General features: G+C 35.5%; 2 protein-coding genes across 2 annotated transcripts; one reads left to right on the forward strand and one right to left on the reverse strand.

Annotated features, from left to right (window-relative positions):
• The first annotated feature begins 8,843 nt into the window (after positions 1-8,843).
• On the forward strand, positions 8,844-12,189 carry LOC121995565 (CBL-interacting protein kinase 1-like). Its single transcript, XM_042549286.1, has 13 exons — positions 8,844-9,202; positions 9,306-9,368; positions 10,061-10,132; positions 10,235-10,342; positions 10,441-10,521; positions 10,622-10,675; positions 10,755-10,880; positions 10,959-11,171; positions 11,270-11,374; positions 11,471-11,587; positions 11,671-11,739; positions 11,821-11,895; positions 11,982-12,189. Exons 1-13 carry the CDS (start codon positions 9,047-9,049, stop codon positions 12,108-12,110), a joined length of 1,368 nt encoding a protein of 455 aa, XP_042405220.1. The 5' UTR covers positions 8,844-9,046; the 3' UTR covers positions 12,111-12,189.
• Positions 12,190-12,284: 95 nt separating this feature from the next.
• Positions 12,285-21,187, reverse strand: LOC121995564 (meiosis regulator and mRNA stability factor 1-like). The gene is made up of 3 exons (XM_042549285.1): positions 20,767-21,187; positions 12,748-14,077; positions 12,285-12,667 (listed from the first exon to the last, which is right to left on the reverse strand). The coding sequence occupies exons 1-3, from the start codon at positions 21,038-21,040 to the stop codon at positions 12,475-12,477; spliced, it is 1,797 nt and encodes a 598-aa protein (XP_042405219.1). The 5' UTR covers positions 21,041-21,187; the 3' UTR covers positions 12,285-12,474.
• Positions 21,188-23,101: the final 1,914 nt, after the last annotated feature.

Here is a 23,101-nt window from a genome sequence, read left to right on the forward strand (position 1 = left end):
TTGGAAGCTTTGGGCAAAGACTTAAGGGTGCGTTTGGTTGGGGGTTATTCTTGATAACCTTGGTTATCCATTCAAGGTTATCAACAAAAACCCTTTTTGGTTTAGGTAATCGATGATTCTCGAGTAATGTTCCATGTGCGACACATCAACAAAAGGGGCATGCAACCAGGAATCGAAAAACCTCAGAAAATTGAGGTTTTTCTTGATTTCGGGATTAACAATTTTTTTTTACCCAAAATACCCTCGGATAAGAGAAAAATGTGACAAAAAAGAAAAAGCGTAAAAAAAAAAAATAAAAATATAAAAAATAAAATTAAAAATAAAAAAAAACGTAAAAAATTTAAAAATAATAAAAAAATGGTAAAAAACTTTTAAAAAAATAGAAAAAACATTAAAAATAGAAAAAACATAAAAAAAATGAGAAAAAAAATAAAAAAAACGTAAAAAAAAGGAAAAGGTTAAAAAACCATAAAAAAATACAAAAAATAAAAAAGTAAAAAAAACTTTAAAAATTTTAAAAGTAAAAAAAATTATAAAAATAAAAAACAAACAAAATAAAAAAAATATATAGAAATAAAAAAATATAAAAGAGAAAGAGTAAAGAAACTTAGAGTTTAAATAATAATAACAATAATAATAATAATAATAATAATAATATTATTATTATTATTATTATGTATAGTTAGTTTTATAACTAAGGGTAATATAGTAAAATATTAAAGTAGGTTATTCGTTAAAATTTTCAAACAAATAAGTTTTTGTTGTATTATCTAGATTGAACCAAATAATTTTTTGTTATGTTTTATTTCCCATAACTTTGGTTATGTGATTATCTGGTAATCATATAACCAAGGTTATACATGATAACTTGAACCAAACACACCCTAAGAGTTATTCAACAACCATGAGTAACCTCCTTCGTGTCCCAAAGCTACCTATAAATAAAAGGAGAGAGTTGATCATCATATAAACTCAACCCCGACACCAGTCGACTAATCCATGCATTAGTCAGCTGGTGTGACCGTAGGACACAGCCAACGACACTCTATAGAATCTGCGATCCTGCTAACGGCTATGTACCAATCGACTGGTCTTCGCAACCAACAACCACAGAAGCATTCTGTGCTCTTCGTGAATTTGGACCAGTCGACTGGTCCAAGTACCAGTCGACTGGTCCAAGTATATTCACTCACACTCATCTTTTCCGGAGTCGCCTTTGAAGCTCTCTTCATCGGGCTTCGTCCCTCAGATGCACCCGAGCCCACGGCTCCTCTCCGTGTTATCCTTTACGTTGTCTTGAAGTCCGCTTCTCTCGGCTCCACTCCATTGCTCCTCGTCCGACGGTCCCTCAGATATCTTCCACACCATCCTTCATCGACTCAAAGATTCGAGTCTTTGGATGAGCTTCCCACACTTGGCCGCACCAAGTTCCTCATGTGTATCACCAAGTCCTGCGAGACTCAAACACATATCAAATATATATGAAAGTCTAACTTAAACTCTTTGACACACATTAAAACCATGATCATACCGATCAAACTTAGGTCGATTGCACCAACACTTTATTCTTGGCATTATCAGAAACTAACTTGAGCGTCAGAGTGGACGATCGAGGTAGCCTGCTCGAAGTCCTTCCACCATCAACATCCCTACCTTCTCATCAGTTCGACTATCTACTCTGTTGCCCTAGCTCCACGCCATCTCCGACTCCGTGTCACCCTTCGTCTCCGCGCCATCGCCTCTGGCTTCATGTCGCCCTCCGCCTTCGCACTGTATCCGACGACTTTGTGCTACATCTGGCTCTGTGCCACCACCTCTAGCTCTGTGTCACCACCTCTAGCTCTGTGTCAGCACTTTAGGCCAATTCTTATGAGCCCAGTATATATGCTTTACATTCATTTTTTATGTTTTTATTACAGTACTATTTATTTTCTTCAGTCCTATCATCGGAGGCTGACTTGAGCATTCATTTTTTATGTTTTTATTACAGTACTATTTATTTTCTTCAGTCCTATCATCGGAGGCTGACTTGAACATTAGAGTGTCAGATCGGGACAACCCCGGTTTGTTTTCTAACAATCTTACAGGGACTTTAATCGGAGACTTTTTGATACCTCCGGTCTTCTCTTTTTTGGAGATCCGATGACATTAATCGAAGACTTTTTGACACCTCCGATCTTCTCTTTTTTTGTAGGCCCGATGACTTAATTAATATAGAAGACAATTCATCACATCTTCTACTTTCGAGCCTAGACAACTTAGTCCATATTTTAGTTAACTCACCGATTTTTTTATTTGACTTAGTTTTAGGACAGAATCCGTATATATAAAATAAAATGGTGAATCAAAACTCTCGGCTCATGTGAGAGGCAAAGTTCACGGCAAGCTCGTGGTTGTTATAAAATGGCACGACTACATGGCTGGCTGTGAATTTGCCAGCTCTTGGCAGCCACGATTGGTTATGAAATCGTGCATGGCTCGATCAATTAAGCCAGCCACACGCAAAATCATGACAGTGAAATCACAATCAACCGCAAGTGATTGCTTGGATCTAACTGGGATATATCACCCTTAATCATAATCACTCCTTTTCTTAAGATATTCTTTTTTAACCACCTTAGGACATCTTTAATTATTAAAGTTTTATATATATAAATTTTTTATAATCTCAAAACTATATCAAAAATTTAAAAATCTATTGTTATCTTCACCCAAAAAAAAAAAACTTCCTTCTAATTTTTTTTTTTCTGATTTTTTCATTGACTCTAAACCTGTATTGAATATATACGAATGGAGAAAAAGTGAAAGAGACATGAAATTTCATTGTAAATGAAATTTTAATCATATATTAGGAGTTTCAAGATATGTTGGTTAGTTTATATTAATTTAGATGCATTGATAATGTGAACAAATGTATAAGGAGAGACTCTTTCTCATATATGAGTGTGCAGGAGGTACAAATCCAAAGTCCGGATTGCACTGAACTATGTTGACTCGTGTGCGGACGTGCACCGAATAATGATCATTAATGATGTCCATCGGTCTGAGCTCCTATAAGGAGGTTGTGACTACAGGCAAAAAGTTACACGTTCAAAAAGATTGAATCTCTCCTCCTACGTTCCCCTTCTTCTATGTCAATGCATCTTTTGGTCGGGTACCTCTCAGTTCGGCCTTAGCCTATTTCACCCGGTCGACCACTGTGAAGTCTAAGATTATCAACTCAAGTCATTTCAACAGATAAGTTGAATTTATTTCATATAATTTAAATTCAACTAAATTCCTGAAAATTTACGAGCCCACAATCTAATTAAATTTTAACAAAGAACACCATACTAAACATACTTAAATTTAAAACAACACCAATTTATAAAAAATATATATAAATTCGATCAAAACTGGTAAATTTTGATAAAAAAAAATTAAAAACAGCCCATAAACATTTATAAAATATCTATATATATTTTATAAAAAAAATCACACTGAACCTATCTAAATTTAAAATAATACCAATTTATTATTTTTGGTGCTGAGCATAAAAAATTGACCTACAATATATCCTTTTGACTCAAGCAAAAATGAAATAAAATAGACGTCTGACACGTGTAAGACGTTTTTAAAGGCAGCATGAGTTGCACGCGCTGGCTGACCTAATAAAAAAACCATACAACAATAATAAAGAAGATCAGTTAGGAAGGAAGGTTAGGTCACAATAATACAATGCAAGGTCAATAAACACCCTCAACCTCAACAGTGTAATTGGCTTCCAATAATTGAGTGAAATAAAATTATATAAACTCAAAAACATATATATTTAATTAATTAGCACCACAAGAGTTCCTCTTCTTTTTATTTTTTCCCTTTATTTTATTATATAAAAATATTCTTGCTACAACTATAACCATGGAATCCATGGCTTATTCTCACTACTTTAGTACTTTGAACACGAGCAAACCATGCACAAAACCAAGTTGCCTTCAAAGTCTTCTTCAACAATAACTGCACTTCGCCTTCCCACGCAAATGTGCAATCATATGCATGCTTTTTGATTTTACGTGACCTTTTTCATTTACCCCCCTTATAATCTAATTATTATATTGTAAAAAAATAGATAAAAATATATAAATTAATTCACGTGCGTGAATAGTGTGCGATCGATGATGATGATGCAGAAGACATGGGCCGAGAAATGGGAGCTGTCAAATTTAGTTTATTTCATTATCATCAATTTCATTGCATTTTTTCAATGATATTATTGTACTAGCTGTCTCCTCCGTTGGACGCAAATGTGCCCCGTAAAGCCGGAAAGATGGCTAAGTTGGAAATTTAAAGGAGATTTTTGACTGTTCTACGTGTGACAAAGAGTATTAGTGTAGACTAGAAAAAGGATCATTTGAGTTAGCCTCAAACGCTTAAGTTAGCGATTAAGTTTTGAAGAGGAATAGTGAAAAATTATAACAGTGAGCGTATAAAAATATCTAGCATTGTGTACCTTTGCTCGTAGATGAAAAATTTAATTTCTTTTATAATATCATTATTATGTCTATGCATAAATGACGAAGCACTTCAACAAAAAATAAAAAATAAAAAAAAATAAAAAAAAGTTATTAAGTGATTTTGACATTTTTCCTAAAATGAACATGTAAATCCTTGTGATTTGACATACTATAAATTTCAAAAGTATGATTTGTCTATAGAATAAAAAGTTAAAAAAGAAAAATAATTTGTTGGGCTAAGTGATACATAATAGACTATTTTGACTAATTGATTGAATTACTGGTATAATTCAACCGGCTGTGACTCCCGAAAAATATCCAATCAATGTTTATGAGTGCAGTTGGCAACTCGGCTTCTTTATTTGAACGGTACATAACCAGACATCTAGTATGTTTGATTAGACCATACGTCCGATCGACTAGAGCACTCGATCGAGATAGTTGATACTTGACTTCATATTTCATCGTTGATGGCAAAATGAAACTTTGAGATTATATCGATCGGAATGCCCAATCAAGTGAGCCCCTAGCTTAACATTCCGTCCGAATATAAGATTGTGACTCACGATCTAGCTAGCCTGGAGGTCTGGTCGAGATTCTCTTGTTCCAAGGTGGATACAATAAATGAAGGGGCAATGTTGAGAAGCCAAAACGAAGATAGTAATGTAAATTAATTTGATTTTTCAGGAGACAAACATTAAGGTGGCGTTTGGTTTATGGGTTTGGGAATGAGGGAATGGATTCATTCCCAAACCTTGTGTTTGGTTAATGGGAATGGAATCAAGATTTTGGAATGAAACCAAAAAATTTGGATATGGATGAAACCCACCCCCTCCCTTGGGTTTTGATGGAAAAAGATTGTGAATTAAGTTTTAGACAAAAATACCCTTAGTATATTTGTTCAATTTTTTTTAATTTCACACACTCTCTCTCATCATATTTTCTTTCTCCTTATTTTATCATCAAATTTTCTCTCTCAAGATACTTTCTCTCTCCTCATTCTCTCTCTATATTCTATTCTATCATATACTCTCTCTCCTTATTTTCTCTCTCTTCATTCTCTTCTATCACACTTTCTCTCTCATTACACACTTTCTACTTATTTTTTCATCATACTTTCTCTCTCATCATACTTTCTCTCTCCTCAATCTCTCTCAGCATACTCTCTCTCCTCATTTTCTCTCATTACACTTTCTCTCTTATCACACACTCTCTCTTTATTTTCTCTAAGCACACTTTCTCTCTCATCATATTTTCTCTCTCCTAGTCTCGTATTTTCTCTCATCACACTTTCTCTCTCTTCATTTTTTCCCATCATTCTTTCTCTCTCATCATACTTTCTCTCTCCTCACTTTTTCATTTTCTCTTATAATACTTTATCTCTCTTCATTTTTTCCATCACTCTTTCTCTCTCAGCATATTTTCTCTCTCCTCATTCTCTCATTTTCTCTCATCATACTTTCTCTCTCTTCATTTTTTCCATCACTCTTTCTCTCTCAACCCACTTTCTCTCTCATCATACTTTCTCTCTCATCACACTTTCATTTTCTCTCATAATACTTTCTCTCTCTTCATTTTTTCCCATCACTCTTTCTCTCTCATCACACTTTCTCTCTTATCATACTTTTTCTCTTCTCAATCTCTCCTATCTGCACTCTCTTCTCATTTTCTTTGATCATACTTTCTCTCTCTTCATTTTTTCCCAACACACTTTCTCTCTCATCATTTTCTTTCATCATATGTTTCTCTCACATTCAACTTTCTCTCCCATCTAATTTTTTCTCTTATTTTCCTGTAAGGGTAAAAAAGGAAATTTAGGTTCATTCCGATTGAAAATATTTAACTAACCAAACATCATTTTTAAGAATGATACCCAAGCTCATACTCATTCTCATTCCATAATACTATGATACTCATTCCCATTCCTAGGAGCGAACCAAACGCCCCCTAAAAGTTTTAATAAATTAGAATCCTAAGTTGAAAATAAAACATATTTACATTTTATTTTTAAAAATATTTATTGTTGGGTTCTGAATTACAGGATTATAATTATTTAATCAATTGTATAATTTTTTATAATAATCTTCAATGAATAATGAAAGGCGTCGTGCATTTTTTTTTTAATCATGAGAATACCCATCCTCCTATGAGTACTTGAGTATTTAAGTTATCGCCCCCGCGGGCTGGATCAACCGGTTAAGGCGTGGCATCCTTGCACAATGAGTTGTAGGGTCAAAGGTCCACGGATGCGCACTGGATGAATAATCTGGGCCGGCTGTGTTAAATTCCGGAGACACCACGCTTTACCCGGGCCAGCATTCACCGCTGATTTACCTCCTCCTAGGATCCCTGTGGGGCCAGGCCTAGGGGGCCGCTGGGCGGCGGAACCCGCCTTTTGCACAATTGAGTATTTAAGTTACCATTAAGGTCATAATGGATTTATCTATTTTTTTAACGATATTTAAGTACGCTATTTGATCAATTTTGACATTTTATAGACATATTTTGAATTTTTTTTACTGATTAATTTTAAGTTTAAATCTTAAATCGGTTGATCGAACTTGACTTGTTGAACAATATTCAAATTATAGTAGTTATATAAATTTAATTTATTTAAAAATATTCACATGGTAACCATTATGATTTTTATCTTTTACAATGTGTATTTATAATATTTACATTATAATAATTATAAATCTAACTGTTAATATTTACATTGTAATATTTATTGTGATAAAAGGTGAATATATTCGTCTCCAGTATTCTTATCAACCTGTTCCAAGGTCAACACGGAAGAGATAAATCACGGACGACTACTAGTCTTTGGAATAGTGACTAGCACATAAGGGAGTCCTCATTGTGACAATATCTCATGCTCTAATCACTAGACTCATCTGAGGGGACTACATTATAACATTTATGGAACTATATATAACTGCTACAATCTGGATTTGTCATGTTTAATAGAAAATTTTAGTCTGGTCACTTTAAATTAATTGACATAAGTTGGATATCGAGGCTAATTAAAAAACTATTTTTATATTATTATTCAATTAAATTCATGGAAACAAAAATAATAATTCTATTTCTATGTAAGCATGATTGTTTGTGTTTTGTTTTCTTGGAATAGTGTAGTGGCTAGCGCATAAAGTGCTACCAACATAAGGTCTATGATTCGAATGTTGACATAATCGAGGTAATTGTTTCCCTTATACGCCTAATAATTACTCATAATTTTTTTCCGTGTTAATCTTGAGACGGATTGATGAAAATACTGGAGATAAATATAGTTGTCTTTTACTATCGTCATGACTTGTGTCTAATAAAACGTCGCTGAGAGTTTTAACGTTACTTAGTTAAACTTAATTTTCAATATTTGTTGAAATTGGCCTAATACTTTTGTTATATATATATATATATATATTTTAAAATTGCTATAAGAATATTGATCATGAATATTTTTTCAAGTAAAATTTAGGACGAGTGCAGTTTGATTAAGTTTATTTTTAAATACGGTGTTTTTTTTAACAATAACAAAAATAAGAGTGCCTTTTTAATTTTTGTCCAAATTATTAGTAACATCACTATTTACGGTCTTCTCCCTCAACTATTATTCTTTCCTAATAAACTAGTCATATTAAGATAAATACTAACAAAAACAATATTTCATTAATTCTTTTGGAATTTTTTTAATTCATCTGTTAATAAAATATTAGTTTGCTTCTTAACTATATTCTTCTTTGAACAAATCATATAAGCTCTCGAGAGAAAATTAAATTTTCGTTCTAACTTATATTTTTCAATTTTAATCCTGTTATATGATAATTTATCTTTTTAGTCCAATAATTTATAACATTTTTAAATTTTAATTCTTTTTTCCAAAATTTTCCATCTAAAAATACTCAGTTGGTCATTTTATGCATACCGACCGTGGACAATTTTCAGTGAAAAATTTTAATTTTAGAGAAAAAAATTAAAATTAAAAAATATTATAAACTACTGACTAAAAATATAAATTTACTCATAATAAAATTAAAATTAAAAAAAGTACCAGATACATGATAAAGACATAATTTTCTCACCTCTTAATTATATAAAATTCACTATAAATTACTTTTTGTTTATACAAAATGAGATGATTAAACATTTTATTTATATATATACATAAAAAAATAATTTGTATAAAATAATAAAATATTTTTTATTTATTTTTTTACGAATTAAGTAAAGATTGAAAGTTGAAAAACTTAAATGGTATTTCTGTTATATGAATAAGTGACAAGGGGCAGAGTGAAATTTTCACGATATTTGTCTTTTTGTATACTTTCTCAAAATAGAAACAGAACGGCACAAAGGGAAGCTAATCGGCGCAACCTCCATTCTTCCCTTTCCCTGCTTCCTTCTCTATATATTCTGGATCCCCGATCGCCTCCCTCCTCCAGCGCTCTCCGAACTGCGACGCTTCGAGCACTCTTGGGCGATCGATCGAAGAGGAGTCGAGGTAGATGCTGAAGGAGGGAAAGGAGTGAGAGTGGAGAAGCAATAGTTGTAGAATGCCACCGTTTCTGTCCAAGTACGTGCTTGGACGGACGCTGGGCGAGGGCAACTTCGGGAAGGTCAAGTACGCGAGGCACGTCGAGACCGGCCGCTCCTTCGCCATCAAGATCCTCGACCGCAAGCGCATCCAATCGCTCGACCTCCACGAGCAGGTGAGTTCCATTTCGATCCCGCTCGTTTGCTTTGATCGAGGATTTCATCGGCCATCTTTGCGTGCCGGCCGTCGTTGATTTGATTCATTGAACGTGGGAACAGATCAAGAGGGAGATCGCTACCTTGAAGCTCCTCAAGCACCCTAACGTCGTCCGCCTGTATGAGGTCCGTTGCTTCGCCTTCTCCTTCCTCCTTCCTCCTTCCTCCTCCTCGATCGATCGCTGCTCCTTTTCTTACTCCATTTTAGATTTCGTTTTAGGGATTTAATGAACTAATAAGTTCGGTTTGATTCGATCGCGACGATTGCGAAAAGGATTGGGCGGTTATTTTGCGTTGATAATTGCATGCCTTAAGAAAGGAATCTCGGTGGTTGTTTTCGTGTTTTGGGGGAAACCGCTGGATTAATGCACGGCGTTGATTAGCCACGTACCTCCGGGCCCTTTGGCAGGGCTGTCCCCCAGCGAAGCCAGTTGCTTGAGATCCATGGCCCATGGGATTGGCCGCCTGGGCCCTAGAGTGGAGGCGTTGTCTCCGATCCATCGCTAGACATGGATGATGGATCCGAGCGACCGACTCCTTTTACCGGCGGCTCCCCGCGTCCCACGTTCAGAAGCGCAGCAAGCTCTTGGGAAACGGAGTCATGTGCACCACTCATTCACGACGCCATGTCGCTTATCTGGACTGCTTTTGGCATTCACTTCCAGATGTTCTCTTTGCCCACGTTATTTTCGTTTAGGCTCGTAGAATCATTAATATTCAAACCTCAGTTCTTCAGTGACAATAGTTGCACGGAAGAAGGTCTTTTGGTTAAAATTTAAGCATTTACTCACATTTAATAATTTTTGGCCGTTTGACAGGTGTCCGCTAGCAAAACCAAGATCTATATGGTCCTGGAATACGTAAATGGTGGCGAATTGTTCGACATAATTGTAAGGATCTTCGACTTGTGATGTTTTACGTTCTTGCTTATCAGAATGCAGGGTTCCTAAAGATGGCACCTGCTCTTGTTGTTGTCTTTTTCTCTGATGAAGCATTCGAAGGGAAAGCTTTCTGAAAAGCAAGGACGAAAGCTTTTTCAACAGTTGATTGATGCGATCAGCTATTGCCATGATATGGGTGTTTACCACAGAGATCTAAAGGTATGGTTTGTCAAGTTTTACCATAGCTCATGATTATTGTATGCAAGCTACAAGGGCTCTTCACTTGTAAGATTTAATGACCTTTCCTTAATTTACAGCCGGAAAATGTACTTGTAGATGCAAAGAGAAACATAAAGATATCTGATTTCGGCCTCAGTGCTCTTCCTCAGCATCTAGGGGTGTGTGTCATTCAATTTTTTTCAAATGAAACAAAACCCAGAGCAATCTATATATCAAAATCCAGTTTGGCTAATGTTTTCGTGTGTGTGTGTGTATCAGAATGACGGCTTGCTGCACACAACATGCGGAAGCCCATATTACATTGCTCCTGAGGTACAATTCCTTCCAAGAATGAGATCATTTTTTTATATCTTTGCGCGTCTTAAGAGTTGTCACGATCAATGCAAACTAGGTTCTCTCCAACCGAGGTTATGATGGTGCGAGAACAGATATATGGTCGTGTGGTGTCATTTTGTATGAACTTCTGACCGGTGTTCTTCCTTTTGACGATAGAAATCTTGCTGTTCTATATCACAAGGTAAGTTTTAGAAGGATAAAATGATACAATGGGGGGCAAGTTACTTTTGGCTCATCCTAATGTGCCTTGTTTGTTCAGATATCTAGAGGAGACACCAAGATTCCCAAGTGGCTCTCTCCTGGTGCTCAAGACATACTAACAAGAATACTCGATCCAAATCCTATAACTCGGATAAATGCAGCAGGGATCAAGGCAGATGAATGGTTCAAGCAAGATTATGTACCAGCTGTCCCGAATGATAACTACAACGATGAGGAGATAATCCTTCATAACTCTGTTCCAAGTAAAGAGGTAAACTTTGTTGATCTAACTGAAACGGAAGCGAAGATTGCCGAAAGGATGTTGAGATATAACTAATCTTTGTTTCTCTGACATTTGTTTGTTTCCAGCACAATGCGGCAGATGAAAATGCAACTTCACCTAGCCATATAAATGCATTTCAGCTGATTGGAATGTCTTCATCACTTGATCTTTCTGGGCTTTTTGAGAAAGAGGTAAAGATGTTAATATCATAAATGAATTTTATCGAGGAACAATCAGCTGGAGTTGTTTGGACGATGAACACTCTGTTGCCTTGTGTGCTATTACAGGATGTCTCAGAAAGGAAAATCAGGTTTACATCAAACTATTCACCTAATGTTCTGTTTGAGCATCTAGTGGACATTGTCAGACAAATGGACCTTCAGATTCAGAAGGCACTGGGCAAAGTTAGTCCTATTCTGGATATTCTCATCGAAACTGTCAAACTTCCATTTTAGAACGACAACTTATTGTTCTTATCCATTGTCAGTTGAAGGTTGTTCAGAAGCTGGACTCCAAGAAACCAAAGAACACTGGATCACTCTGCGTTTGGATAGAGGTAATTTGACGCATGAGTTAGATAGTGAACTAGTCCATTATCTAATTTAAAGAAGACATCATGATTACCTGTGGCATGCAGGTGTTCGAGCTCAACCCATCTCTTTTTCTTGTAGAATTGATGAAATCACAAGGTGATTCTTCATTGTATAGAAAGGTATTGGATTTACTCGTGATTCAAAATTTTCAAAACTCCTACATCTACAACTGCTAAGCTCAACTTTTCCGGTTCTTGATTCACAGATGTGCTCAAAGTTATCAGGAAATTTGGGAATGGCTAAAGACGAGCAGCTACCGATGAGACAAATGGGAACAATGGAGGAAGGGGAGGTGCCTTGCTCCGTTGTGACGCAGGATAGTTTTGGTACGTGAGTGTATTGTGGAGTGAAAGGGTGTACATAACAGTAGTAACTTGATGTATGGGGCAACCAAGTTTTCTTTACTGGAAAAATGGCACTAGTAATCTCACAAGAAGCAATGCCTATAGCTATCAAGAGTGACTAAGCAAAATTATTGTGTAGTAATTGAATTCATAATGCTCATGCATCTTGCTTAGATATGAAATCTAAGAACAATAAATACAGGATCAATACCAAACGTCAAGTGATTATGAAATTAGCATTCATGATAGTCAAAAGCACAGTATGCATTACATGTACTAATGCATCCATTCACAGGTGCGCCATACTCGAATTGCATTCAGATAATTTTTTGCATCATAGTTTAGGAGAGCATCTCAAGATTTGCCAGTCACACCTGTATTTGCTTTCTTCTCAGTATCTGGCAAACTGAAAGATAATGGCTGCCAACCCGATCGGTGAGGCATAATCCACTTTTTCACATCAGTTATTGCTTGTAATATCTGAAGAACTTCACCTAAAGCAAGATGATTCAGGCATGATTCTCTAATACATGTTGCTGCTCGATACCTGCATAAGATTATCATTTTGATGAAGTGAATGCAAAAGGAAAATCAAGCATCTCCATAAAGGAAAAATATATATATTACCTGCTTGGTGATGTCATAACCGAATGATGCCCTTCTACTGACGATAGAAATTTAAGAACAGCATCCCAAGTTGCCTGGGGATGTTTTGCATGAACATCCATAGTATTCACCCATTTCCAGAGTGCAATATTTTTTCCTACATATAAAGTTAAATTACCGCCCAACATATGCTTCACAACATGTTTATGTTGGATAGCATAATCTAAGGCTGCCTTAATGTCAAAATTTTGGAAACTCATTTCACCATATCGAATACAATCGACTATATTTGCTTCCGTCGGGATCATTTTGTTGGCTTTTAAGATATGCAAAGCATTTAAAATATTCTGGACCTCGGAAGTTGGCACAGGACACCCTGTGTTTGGTAGTCCATCTTGAGACATACATTTATCTCTGATGGGTGGAAGTGTAGGCAGAGGCGGAGCTGGAGGTCTGTGCATATGTTCAGAAGTCCAAGTGCCATTTTGCACTGGGAAAGAACTCATATTTTGTTTGTTTGAGTAGGTATCATAGTTATAGTTTGGCGACTTTGTTGAAGACGAATGCCCAGGTTGACTATTAGGCTGTGGAGGCAATAAATCACTTGGTTTTAGTAGCTGAGGCTGATGTGATTTGTGGTTACTAGGAAAGGTATTTCCATGTTCTAGGGCAAAATCAGGCTTAGATGCTGCATAATTTGCTACATGACCACTAGAAGAGTTGGGCCAATTTCCTTGAAAAAGCTCATGAGGAGTTGCCTTAAAAGGCATTGCTTCAGAAGGCTGAGAAGGTTGCTTTGGAATTGATGACTGAGGAAACAGACTAGTATTCTTCCCTTGCAACCTGTCCTGGAATTCACTACTAGGTATAGTTGAGGGAGACAATTGCTCAGGATTTTTTATATTATTGCTAAATTGTTGGCTACTAACATGAGCAGGAAGGGCTTGGCTTGCCAGCGGCTGATTGACTGTGCATGGCGTCGAGGCTTTGCCACTAGTTGACTGGATAGGATTTGATTGTTTCCTTTGTTTCCCTTTTGTGCGATTATCAACTTTGGCATTAGCAGAATAGCCATTAGCTGTATCTTCAATGCCGGGCAACATAGCCAATGGCGGACCACCAACCACAAGGTCCTTCCAGTTCCAGACACTTTTTGCTGCTGCAACAAGGGCTTGTGATACACTTGGTGGTTGGGCAAGAAGAATGTTGTATCTCCGAAAACTAAGTTGGTGGAGTGCATTTGAGAAGTCACGATCACCAGATATTAACAAGTAGTTCGCAGGAGGTGGATTATCAACTGCCCAAAGTAACATGTCAACCAAAATCTTCTTATCACTTGCATCTTTGACGCCTGTGTAACGAAGACCAGGATAAATGTATAAAATGACTGTAAACAAACCTTCTGAAACTACTCAGTACTACTCAACACATCAGATCTCCGCCTAAGAAAGGGAAACAATGAAGGCTAGCACAAGCACACACTAATCAAAATAGGATTGTAACATTTAAAACCTAGCTTCATATCAATTGGCCAAATTTCATTTTGCCAAATTTGATAATAGTTTAGCCTTTTTGAAACATTATCCTAGCCTAAAGATTTACTATTGTCCGAAGAAGTAATGTAGAGACCAAATTCAACATGGCATTGGCCATCAAGTTAGTTCTGCAATGGAACCTATTTCTCTTTGTATCCCTTTCTTTGCCCTATGTATTTGATTGGAACAAGTCAAAGAACCAATATCGGGAAGATTTTAATGTCTCATAAAATATGAGAAGTTAGATTAAAGATAGAACACTTCCACCAACCATTAAATGCAAATGTCAATTTACTCCATAGCGAACTCTGGATGGTGCCATCAGATGGGTATCTCAATCCCACTCTTGCCCTTTGTTGTATAAAGCAAACCAGTTCTATGGCATGTTCTCCACCAGAAGCTTTGCCAACTTGCTCATGCTCTGCCATAGCAACACCACCGACAAGCAACATCACATTGACAGCTTTAGTTTTTGCACCAACCCCTCCCTCCCACATTTAGCGCTTTATGACATCCATGTCAAACACCTCCATCGTTCCATTTCTGAGCTTCATTCTGATGAGGATCTTCAGTGAAAAGATCCCAAATCTGTACATGTCCGTCCTTGGGTTGAAGTTTTCCATCTTTAGCGGTTTCAATTTCTTGTGACAGTTCATCTTCACAACTAACAAGATTGCATTGGAGACAACTACCACTAATAACTTGTCAATTTCAAAGTCAATTAACCACAACATAAACTCTTTGATGTTCACTTTCTTAGCTGCATCTTTTGTATTTTTCCAAAATCCCCAACAAAATGGAGGAGCTGCAGACACCAATGCACTCAAAAGGTGATGTATCCATCATTCCAATTCAACAGAAGCTTCCCTGCTCTGATTTCTATAGGATACAAAGACATATGTTGCAAGCAGATAGCAAAAGAGGTGGATTATTGCTCCACCATAGCAGACAGCTCTAATAAGCAACAAAGGACTATGCTTGTGTTTTGGAGGGCAATTTCGCTTTCTTTTGTTCAAGCCTTAAGCTACCTATTGTAAGTAACCCAAATTAGTTTTAATGTGGTCAATTAAGTTAAGTTATGTCCTATTATATTTGATGTCTTGTGCCTAAGTGTGCAGAAATTTAGGTACACAAGAAGTCGAGCGGAAGACGTAATTGACGAGAAAGATGGCATGGAAAGTGCGGAAGAGTACACCGATAGATGAGAAGGATGCGCGCGGCGTATTCGAGAGATGAGAATCCAGGGAGGAAGTTTACTCAAGGAGAAGGTCAGAATTAGGTTTGGGTGAGCTCAATTCCGAACAGCCGGAGGATCACCCAAAGAAGAGCAAAGAAAAGTTAACTATTTGGAGGTAAACAGGTCGAAGGCAGCTAATGGAGGCACCTCCAATGAAGCTGGAGGCGACTCGAATTATGAACGGAGGTGCCCTGAAGCAACTTCGAGGCGCCCTCACGTCTCTCGGAGGTGCGCTCAAACATAGAAATTCGTTGGTTAGCCGTTGGCTGACCGTTGAAGAGTGGATAAAGTTTTCTTCACTTGGAGGCGCCTGAAGTGCTTTGGAGGCACCTCCAAGCAACAGTAACTGATCCCAAAAGGCGATAAAAAGCCCCTTTGAGCTAGAAATTATTTAACAACTACTGTATCCAATTCCTAGTTAATTTCTGAGCTATCAAAGAGTGTTTCTCTACCTTCAACGAAGGAGATCTTTTTAGTGCTTTCAACTGCCTTGGATTTGTTAGAGTATATACTAAAAGTCTAGCTTTTGTATAAACATTTATTTAGAAATAAGAATCACAATGGTCAAGTATCTACATTTATATATACTGAGTGTAGTCGTTCAATTAATTTATATTGCAGATAACACGGTGTGTGGTGTCACACACAGGAGATCGTGTTATCGATTCTTTATAAATTATAAACAGTAGCTCATGACTAAGATGGAAAGGAACAAACCATTGAAATAGTCGTAGTGTAATTAGGTATTAGTTTATCTTTACTAATAAATTATATTAGTGCACTCTAAATATATTGAGCAGGACCATTTAAGGAAAGTTCTTTTTATACTGACTTAATAAAAGAACAAGTCCTTAGTTATTATGAAAGTGTGTGCTCTTAATCCTAATATAATAACAAGCACATATTTTTAGTATTCATTTCTTTAACTTATCAAAGGGTGAGATTTAGCTTGATAAATCAAAAGAGCCGATAAGTTGAGAAATAATATTACTTATAGTGTGTGTTGTTGATTATAGAAGGAAACTGTGTCCTAGTAATCTAGGTTGATAATGTCCCCAAGAGAAGCTCATAAGGATTGTCATGTCAAACCCTGCAGTGGACTTAGTCCAACATGACGATAAGATTGAGTGGTACTACTCTTGGACTGAGATATTAATTAAAATGAGTTGTCAGTAACTTAATTAATTAGTGGACATCCAACATCTTAAACACAGGAAGATTAACACACTCATAATAAGAAGGAGCCTAAAATGTAATTTGAGATTGGTGCGATAGTTCAATAATAATTCTTTAGTGGTATGAATTATTATTGATCAAATTAAGTTGTGTGTTCGGGGCGAACATGAGAAGCTTAATTTCATCGGGAGGCCAAAATCAATTTCTCCTCTCGGTCCCTATCGTAGCCTCTTGTATATAGAGAATTAGACCAACCTATACCCCCTTTCTACCCACCTTAAGGTGGCCGGTCAAGCTAGCTTGGAGCCCAAGCTAGGGCCGGCCAAAGCTAATGGTGGAGCCAATTTTAGGTGGCCGGCCAAAGCTTGGGTCCCAAGCTTAGGTGGCCGACCACTAGAAAATAAAAAGGGATTTTTATTAAAATTATTTCTTATGTGGATATCATGATTTTAAAAGAGAGTTTGAAATATAAGTCTTTCTTTTATAGCTTTCTACAAAAAATTAAGAAAAGATTTGAAATCTTTCCTTATTTGTAGATTAAAAGATGGATTTTAATTTTAAGAAAACTTTCCTTTTTTAACCATGTTTATGATTTAAAAGAGTTTAAAAATTAAATATTTCTTTTATAAGTTTCTACAAAAGATTAAAAAAATATTTGATATCTTTCCTTATTTGTAGATTGAAAGGAGATTTTAATTTTTAGAGATAACTTTCCTTTTTGGAAATCATCCACATATTTAAAAGAAAGATTTTAATTTATAGAATTTCCTTTTTACAAACCACCATGAAGGAAAAAATTATTGGAGAAATTTTTTATAAATTTCCGAAAATAAATTAAGAAGTTTTAATTCTTGTGTTAATTAAAATTCTCTTTGTTTTGGAGATTAAAGTGGTCGGCCATTATAATTAAGAAAAGGATTTTAATTTTAATTAATTAAAATTTTCCTTTTCATGACAAAAGAATTAAGGAAGTTTTATTTAAATTTCCTTATTTGCCAAAACCAAGGATTATAAAAGAGGGGGTAGAGGTATCTTCATGGGAACAACTCTATTCTTTTTCTTCCTCTCTTTTCCTCCTTGGTGTGGCCGACCCTAGAGGTTCTCCCTCTCCTCTTCTCTTCTTCTTTAGTGGCCGGTTTAATCTTTCTTTTGGAGTTGGTGTTGGTGGTCGGTTCTAGCTAGGAGAAGAAGAAGAAAAAGGAGGCTTTGTTTCTTGCATCCCTTGGAGCTTGGTAGTGGTGGCCGGACCTCTACTTCTCTTGGAGTATTAATGGTGGGTGAATCTAGCTTGGAGAAGAAGGAGCTTGGTGGTTCTCGTCTCGGAAGATCGTGGCCCACACAGCGTCCGAGATTAGAAGAGGAATACGGTAGAAGATCAAGAAGTTATTTGCTTACAAAGAAAGGTATAACTAGCAATTGTTTTCCACATCGTACTAGTTTTCTTTGTATAGTTATTTTTGGAAATACCAAATACAAGAGGCATATGATTCTAGAGTTTCGAATTTGTAATTCGAGTTTGTATTTTTTTTTTGTTTTTCAAATTTGTGATTCGATTGTTCTTTTTGGTTAAACCTAATGTTATTTTAGGAAATTAAATATTGAATTTCTATTAAAGGCTTTGTCGAGACAGTGGTGGATGATCCCATACTCAAGAAGGCCTTGTGCCTCGCCATGTTTGACCTGGGAGTCGATTTTAGAAATAAATATTTAATTAACTTTATAACATAGGTTGGACTTGGATCAATAGTGTTAAGTTCCGTTTGGGATCTAAGTCTAAACTATTAAGAGCAGATAAGTTAAATTTAGAATCAATAATGTTAAATTTCGTTTGTGATTCCTAATTTAATTTCTAAAGAACACAATAGGTTGTTTAGGAAATGTTCGACACTTGTACAAAATTTTTGTACAGTGGAACCGATACAATCTTCCTAGGACCAACTAACAGGATTAACAACCAACTTGTAACCAAGTAAACTTTGGTTTCTTACTTATTTTTTAAAAGTTGTTATTCTTTTAATATTAATTGTTTGTGCCTAACTAATCTTGTGTCCTTGCCTAAGTTCAATACCAAGAGGTTTTTTCTAACTTTGATTCTCTAGTCGGCCAAACTGGGACCTATACCTATGACTACCATGTATTCCTCTGATCACCATAGGGTTTGAGACTAGGAGGCAACATTGAAGGATTTGAAATTATGGAGGCAACTTGGTGAGGCATTTGACAATAGTAAAATATGAGACTATTTTGAACTAGCTACTAAACTTTAGGGCTAAAAGGAAATTTGGACAATACATCATGGTTCTAACCCAATACACAATTAATTTGAATAGATTATAATTTCTTATCAAGCTATCACAAAGAATACATAATAAGAATCTTAAGATAACATTAATTATTTCATTCTTGCATGGAATTATACATGTCAATACAACCACAACAACAAAACTTTGCATTAGTTTGAATTGATAGGATCAAATACATGATATTAATCCTTCCATCCAACTCTATATAAGTGACAAAAGGCGAGACGCTCTCACTAGCGCCCTCGCCAGTCCGTCCAACGACCAACACAAAAGAGGTAAATGACAGTGGTTAATGAGGCAAGTGGATGCGGGGGTGAATTACACGGGGTGAGTTACACAAGATTTGCATCCTGCCAATCCCGAGATTCAACCCGACTTCAAGTGACAAACCTCCATCCACTTACCACCTCAGCTATGCTCGTGAGGGCCCATTCAACTCTATATAAGATTATATCACTAGAGGTAAGATTCAAATCTTTTAAATAATTTTTTTTTCACTTCCTTTTCTCTTAAAAGTCACATTGACACTTCTAATTGATTTGATATGTCTAACTAGATACTCTACTAGTCAACTTTCTAAGTCGACCTATTTTCTTGTATTTGCACCTCTACTGGAGCAAATCTAATGGGTCCTTGACTACTAATTTTAGTCTTTTTTTAATAGACCATCAGTGAGAATCACATTAAAAACCTTTATTTTCTCTGAATATATCCATTAATTTCTCTTATTTAATGAATGACATTGATAGTTGATCTTCCAAACATAAAATCAAATTGGTTCTTAATATTTTTTGTTCCATCTCTTGTTCATGTATAAGCCACTGCCCAAAAGCCCATGATACAATTTATTATCTTAGACCTTATAAAATTAGAACATTGGATGCCACATTCATTGTGTTGGGGGAAATCCTGGTCATCCTCTTAGAGCTATCATGAATACAACATAGTATATCAACTACCATTTGCCACCAACATGTCACCTGCTAAGAGATGGCTATTAACAATCTTCTCCAAGTTCCTCTAATAAGCCACAATATCTCATACACCTCCTCTTTGTCCAGCATATGTTTTCTGTATAACAACCATCTATTCTTACATAGTCATTAAGCTTCTAATTGATTACCTGCAACTATATTGAATCATCCCTGTAAGTACTTTAACTATAGAAAGAAACACAAATCTTGAAATAAAACAATTGAGAAAATTCAAAAAGCCGTCTATACTTGTATACTCTGGATTAAGATAGGCACAGGTTATAAAGTAATCCTATATTTCCTCCATAACTCTGCTGATAAGATATATTGCAAAATACATAAAAAGTCACTTGAACAATGATGATCGCTAGATAAGTGGTAGTATGATTATTAGGAACAAAAGCAGAGTGGGAGTTGGTAATTGATTAGGTAGGCTAAAGTTTATAAATTAGGTATAACAAATGGCCAAGAATCATGACAACATGAGCGACTATTCATCGAAAAGAATATTTCAACCAACCTAAGTCCAAATAGAAACACTTAAAAATATGGCATCTCGATAGCCAAATAAACTTTAGGAGAGATTCAACTTCTACCAGAATAATCTGACAAGTTAGAACATGTATGACATGTAATTAACAAAAAGGACGATAACTCAACAACGAAATCCGACAAGATTATGGAACAATTCGACTTAAGACTTATCATAAAGCAGAGTGAATGAAAACTAACGGGAACAAAGTAGGTTCTTGCATAGGTAAAGGGGGACGGACAGTAGGGTGTACCCTAAAAACTAAAAGATCAAGAAATTTTACCGGCAGGGACGTGGTTAAGGGCGATGCCGGTGCTGTTCAGCGCTTGCACCGCGGGCTGGGCTATCTTGCTTGTGTCTCCGAAGGCAGAGATTGAGACGGGGCCGCGGTACCCCATCTCCGCCAACGCTGAGCTTATGTTTTGGGCGATCAGGTGCGGATCGCATGCCCTGGGAACCTGGCAGTTCTCGATATCCCACCACACCGACGTCCTCACAGTGGCATACTCATCCTCCACCACCGGGCCAGTCGGCACAGATCCGCTGCTCCCTCCCATAGCCTAACCCCTCTTCTCTAGGTTCCGGCGAGGATCAATAGCTTCCAGCGGCCATCTCGCTCTCGCTCGCTCTTTCCTTCGTCGCTAAGCAGTGGGTGTCTTTATTGTCGGTTTATTAATCTCAGAAATTGGCCGGGGACGCGTTCTGGGGACTTGGAAGTTGGAAGGACTTGGGAACGGCACAGGTTTCGGATTAGATGTTTTGTACTGGGTACGGAACAATGTTACAAACCAATTAAAATCGATTTTTGTGGTTTCTTAAGGGAACGCGCGTATCTGTAACGTGTCATTGGCTGTCTGCTGTGTGGCGAATTGGAAGATGAAACGCCGTAGTGTCCATAGAGAATAATGAATTACGAATTATATTTTTTGAAAATTTGCATGCTGTACCCTCATAAATAAAATTTTACCTGTAGACTTATAAAAATCCTTATTTTCACTCTCTAATTAAATATATTAGATTTTAATTTATCTAATTAATTTTAAAATTTTTAATATAAAAAACCTAAAAATAAATATATATATATTTTTAAATTCAACACATTAAATTAAAATTTAGTATATTTTCTATCAAATTTAGCACGGCTCTTTTTCCACCTTAATTGGATGAAAAATATATTAGATTTTCTTTAAATAATACTCGATAAAAAATATACTGTATCTTTTTTAAATGATTCTGAATTTAGGAAGAATTATATTAAGTAGAAAAAAAGTGGTGCTCAATTTGATAGAAAATATACTCGATTATAGTTTAAAGTGCCGAATTTAACAAAAATGATACCTATTTTTAGATTTTTGTACCTAAAAAATATGAGAGACAATTTTGATAGAAAATATACTCAATTCTAATTTAAAGCACTAAATTTAAGATAAATTATACTCATTTTTAGATTTTTTGTACCTAAAAAATCTGAGGACAATTAGAAAGTCATGCATAGAAAATATACTTAATTTTAATTTAAAGTGCTGAATTTAACAGAAATTATATCTATTTTTAGATTTTTTTTATACCTAAAAAATATGAGAGGTAATTTTAATAGAAAATATACTCGATTCAAGTTTAAAGTGCTGAATTTAAGAAAAATTATTCTCATTTTTGGACTTTTGTACCTAAAAAAACTAAAGGGTAATTAGGTAACGATATTTGCATAAGAGAGTTTAAGCAAATAAAACTTTACATACAGAGAGTAGAAATAAAATTTTTTAAATATGGGGATTGTATGTAAAGTTACAGTTATGATGAGATATTTTTCTCTAATTTATCGTTATATTTTTTTCCAAATCTAATCGATCGAGAATTTGATATCCGATCTAAATGAATGGAGGAGGGTATATCGAAAATATCCATATCTGATACTCGATCTGATTATTCAATTAAATTATATATATAAATAATTTTTTTAAAAAAAAATTTATTAACTATTGTTTTATGTGGTTATATAAATGTTTAATCTATTTTTTAATTATATATATTTTTAATATGATATTAATTCTAAAATACTTTTATTAAATGGGGATAGTTGAATAGAAAAAAGTTAAAGATATTCGATCTTTTAAAAGATATGAATATGAGGATAGATAGTTGATTCTCGATTGGTATGAATATAGAGGATATCGAACTGAATCTGATTTATTGTTATCCCTAAACCCATCCTCATCCTTATATCCATCGAGTTTTAATTTTCATTTTTATCAAATTGGATATTCATCCTCGTGTGTATATATATATAATTGATATAATGCGGACCCATCCTCATCCTTATATCCATCGAGTTTTAATTTTCATTTTTATCAAATTGGATATTCATCCTCGTGTGTATATATATATAATTGATATAATGCGGATAAAGTGTCGTGGACTTTATCCATGATAATGGTTGAGGCGCCTGGATTGAATTCATGCACCTTAATCGATTCAGTAGTTTTTTTTTAACTTCGGGGTTAAGCCAATTAGATTTTGCCTTTAGAGTTTAGGGGTTGAATTGTAGTATCCAAGCTAAATAAAATTTAAAACTAAAAAATATTAGGTGCTCACAGGGTATATATTTAGGGAGTCTGATA

This window comes from Zingiber officinale, chromosome 6A (assembly GCF_018446385.1).
Source record: "Zingiber officinale cultivar Zhangliang chromosome 6A, Zo_v1.1, whole genome shotgun sequence".
Lineage (NCBI taxonomy): Eukaryota > Viridiplantae > Streptophyta > Magnoliopsida > Zingiberales > Zingiberaceae > Zingiber > Zingiber officinale.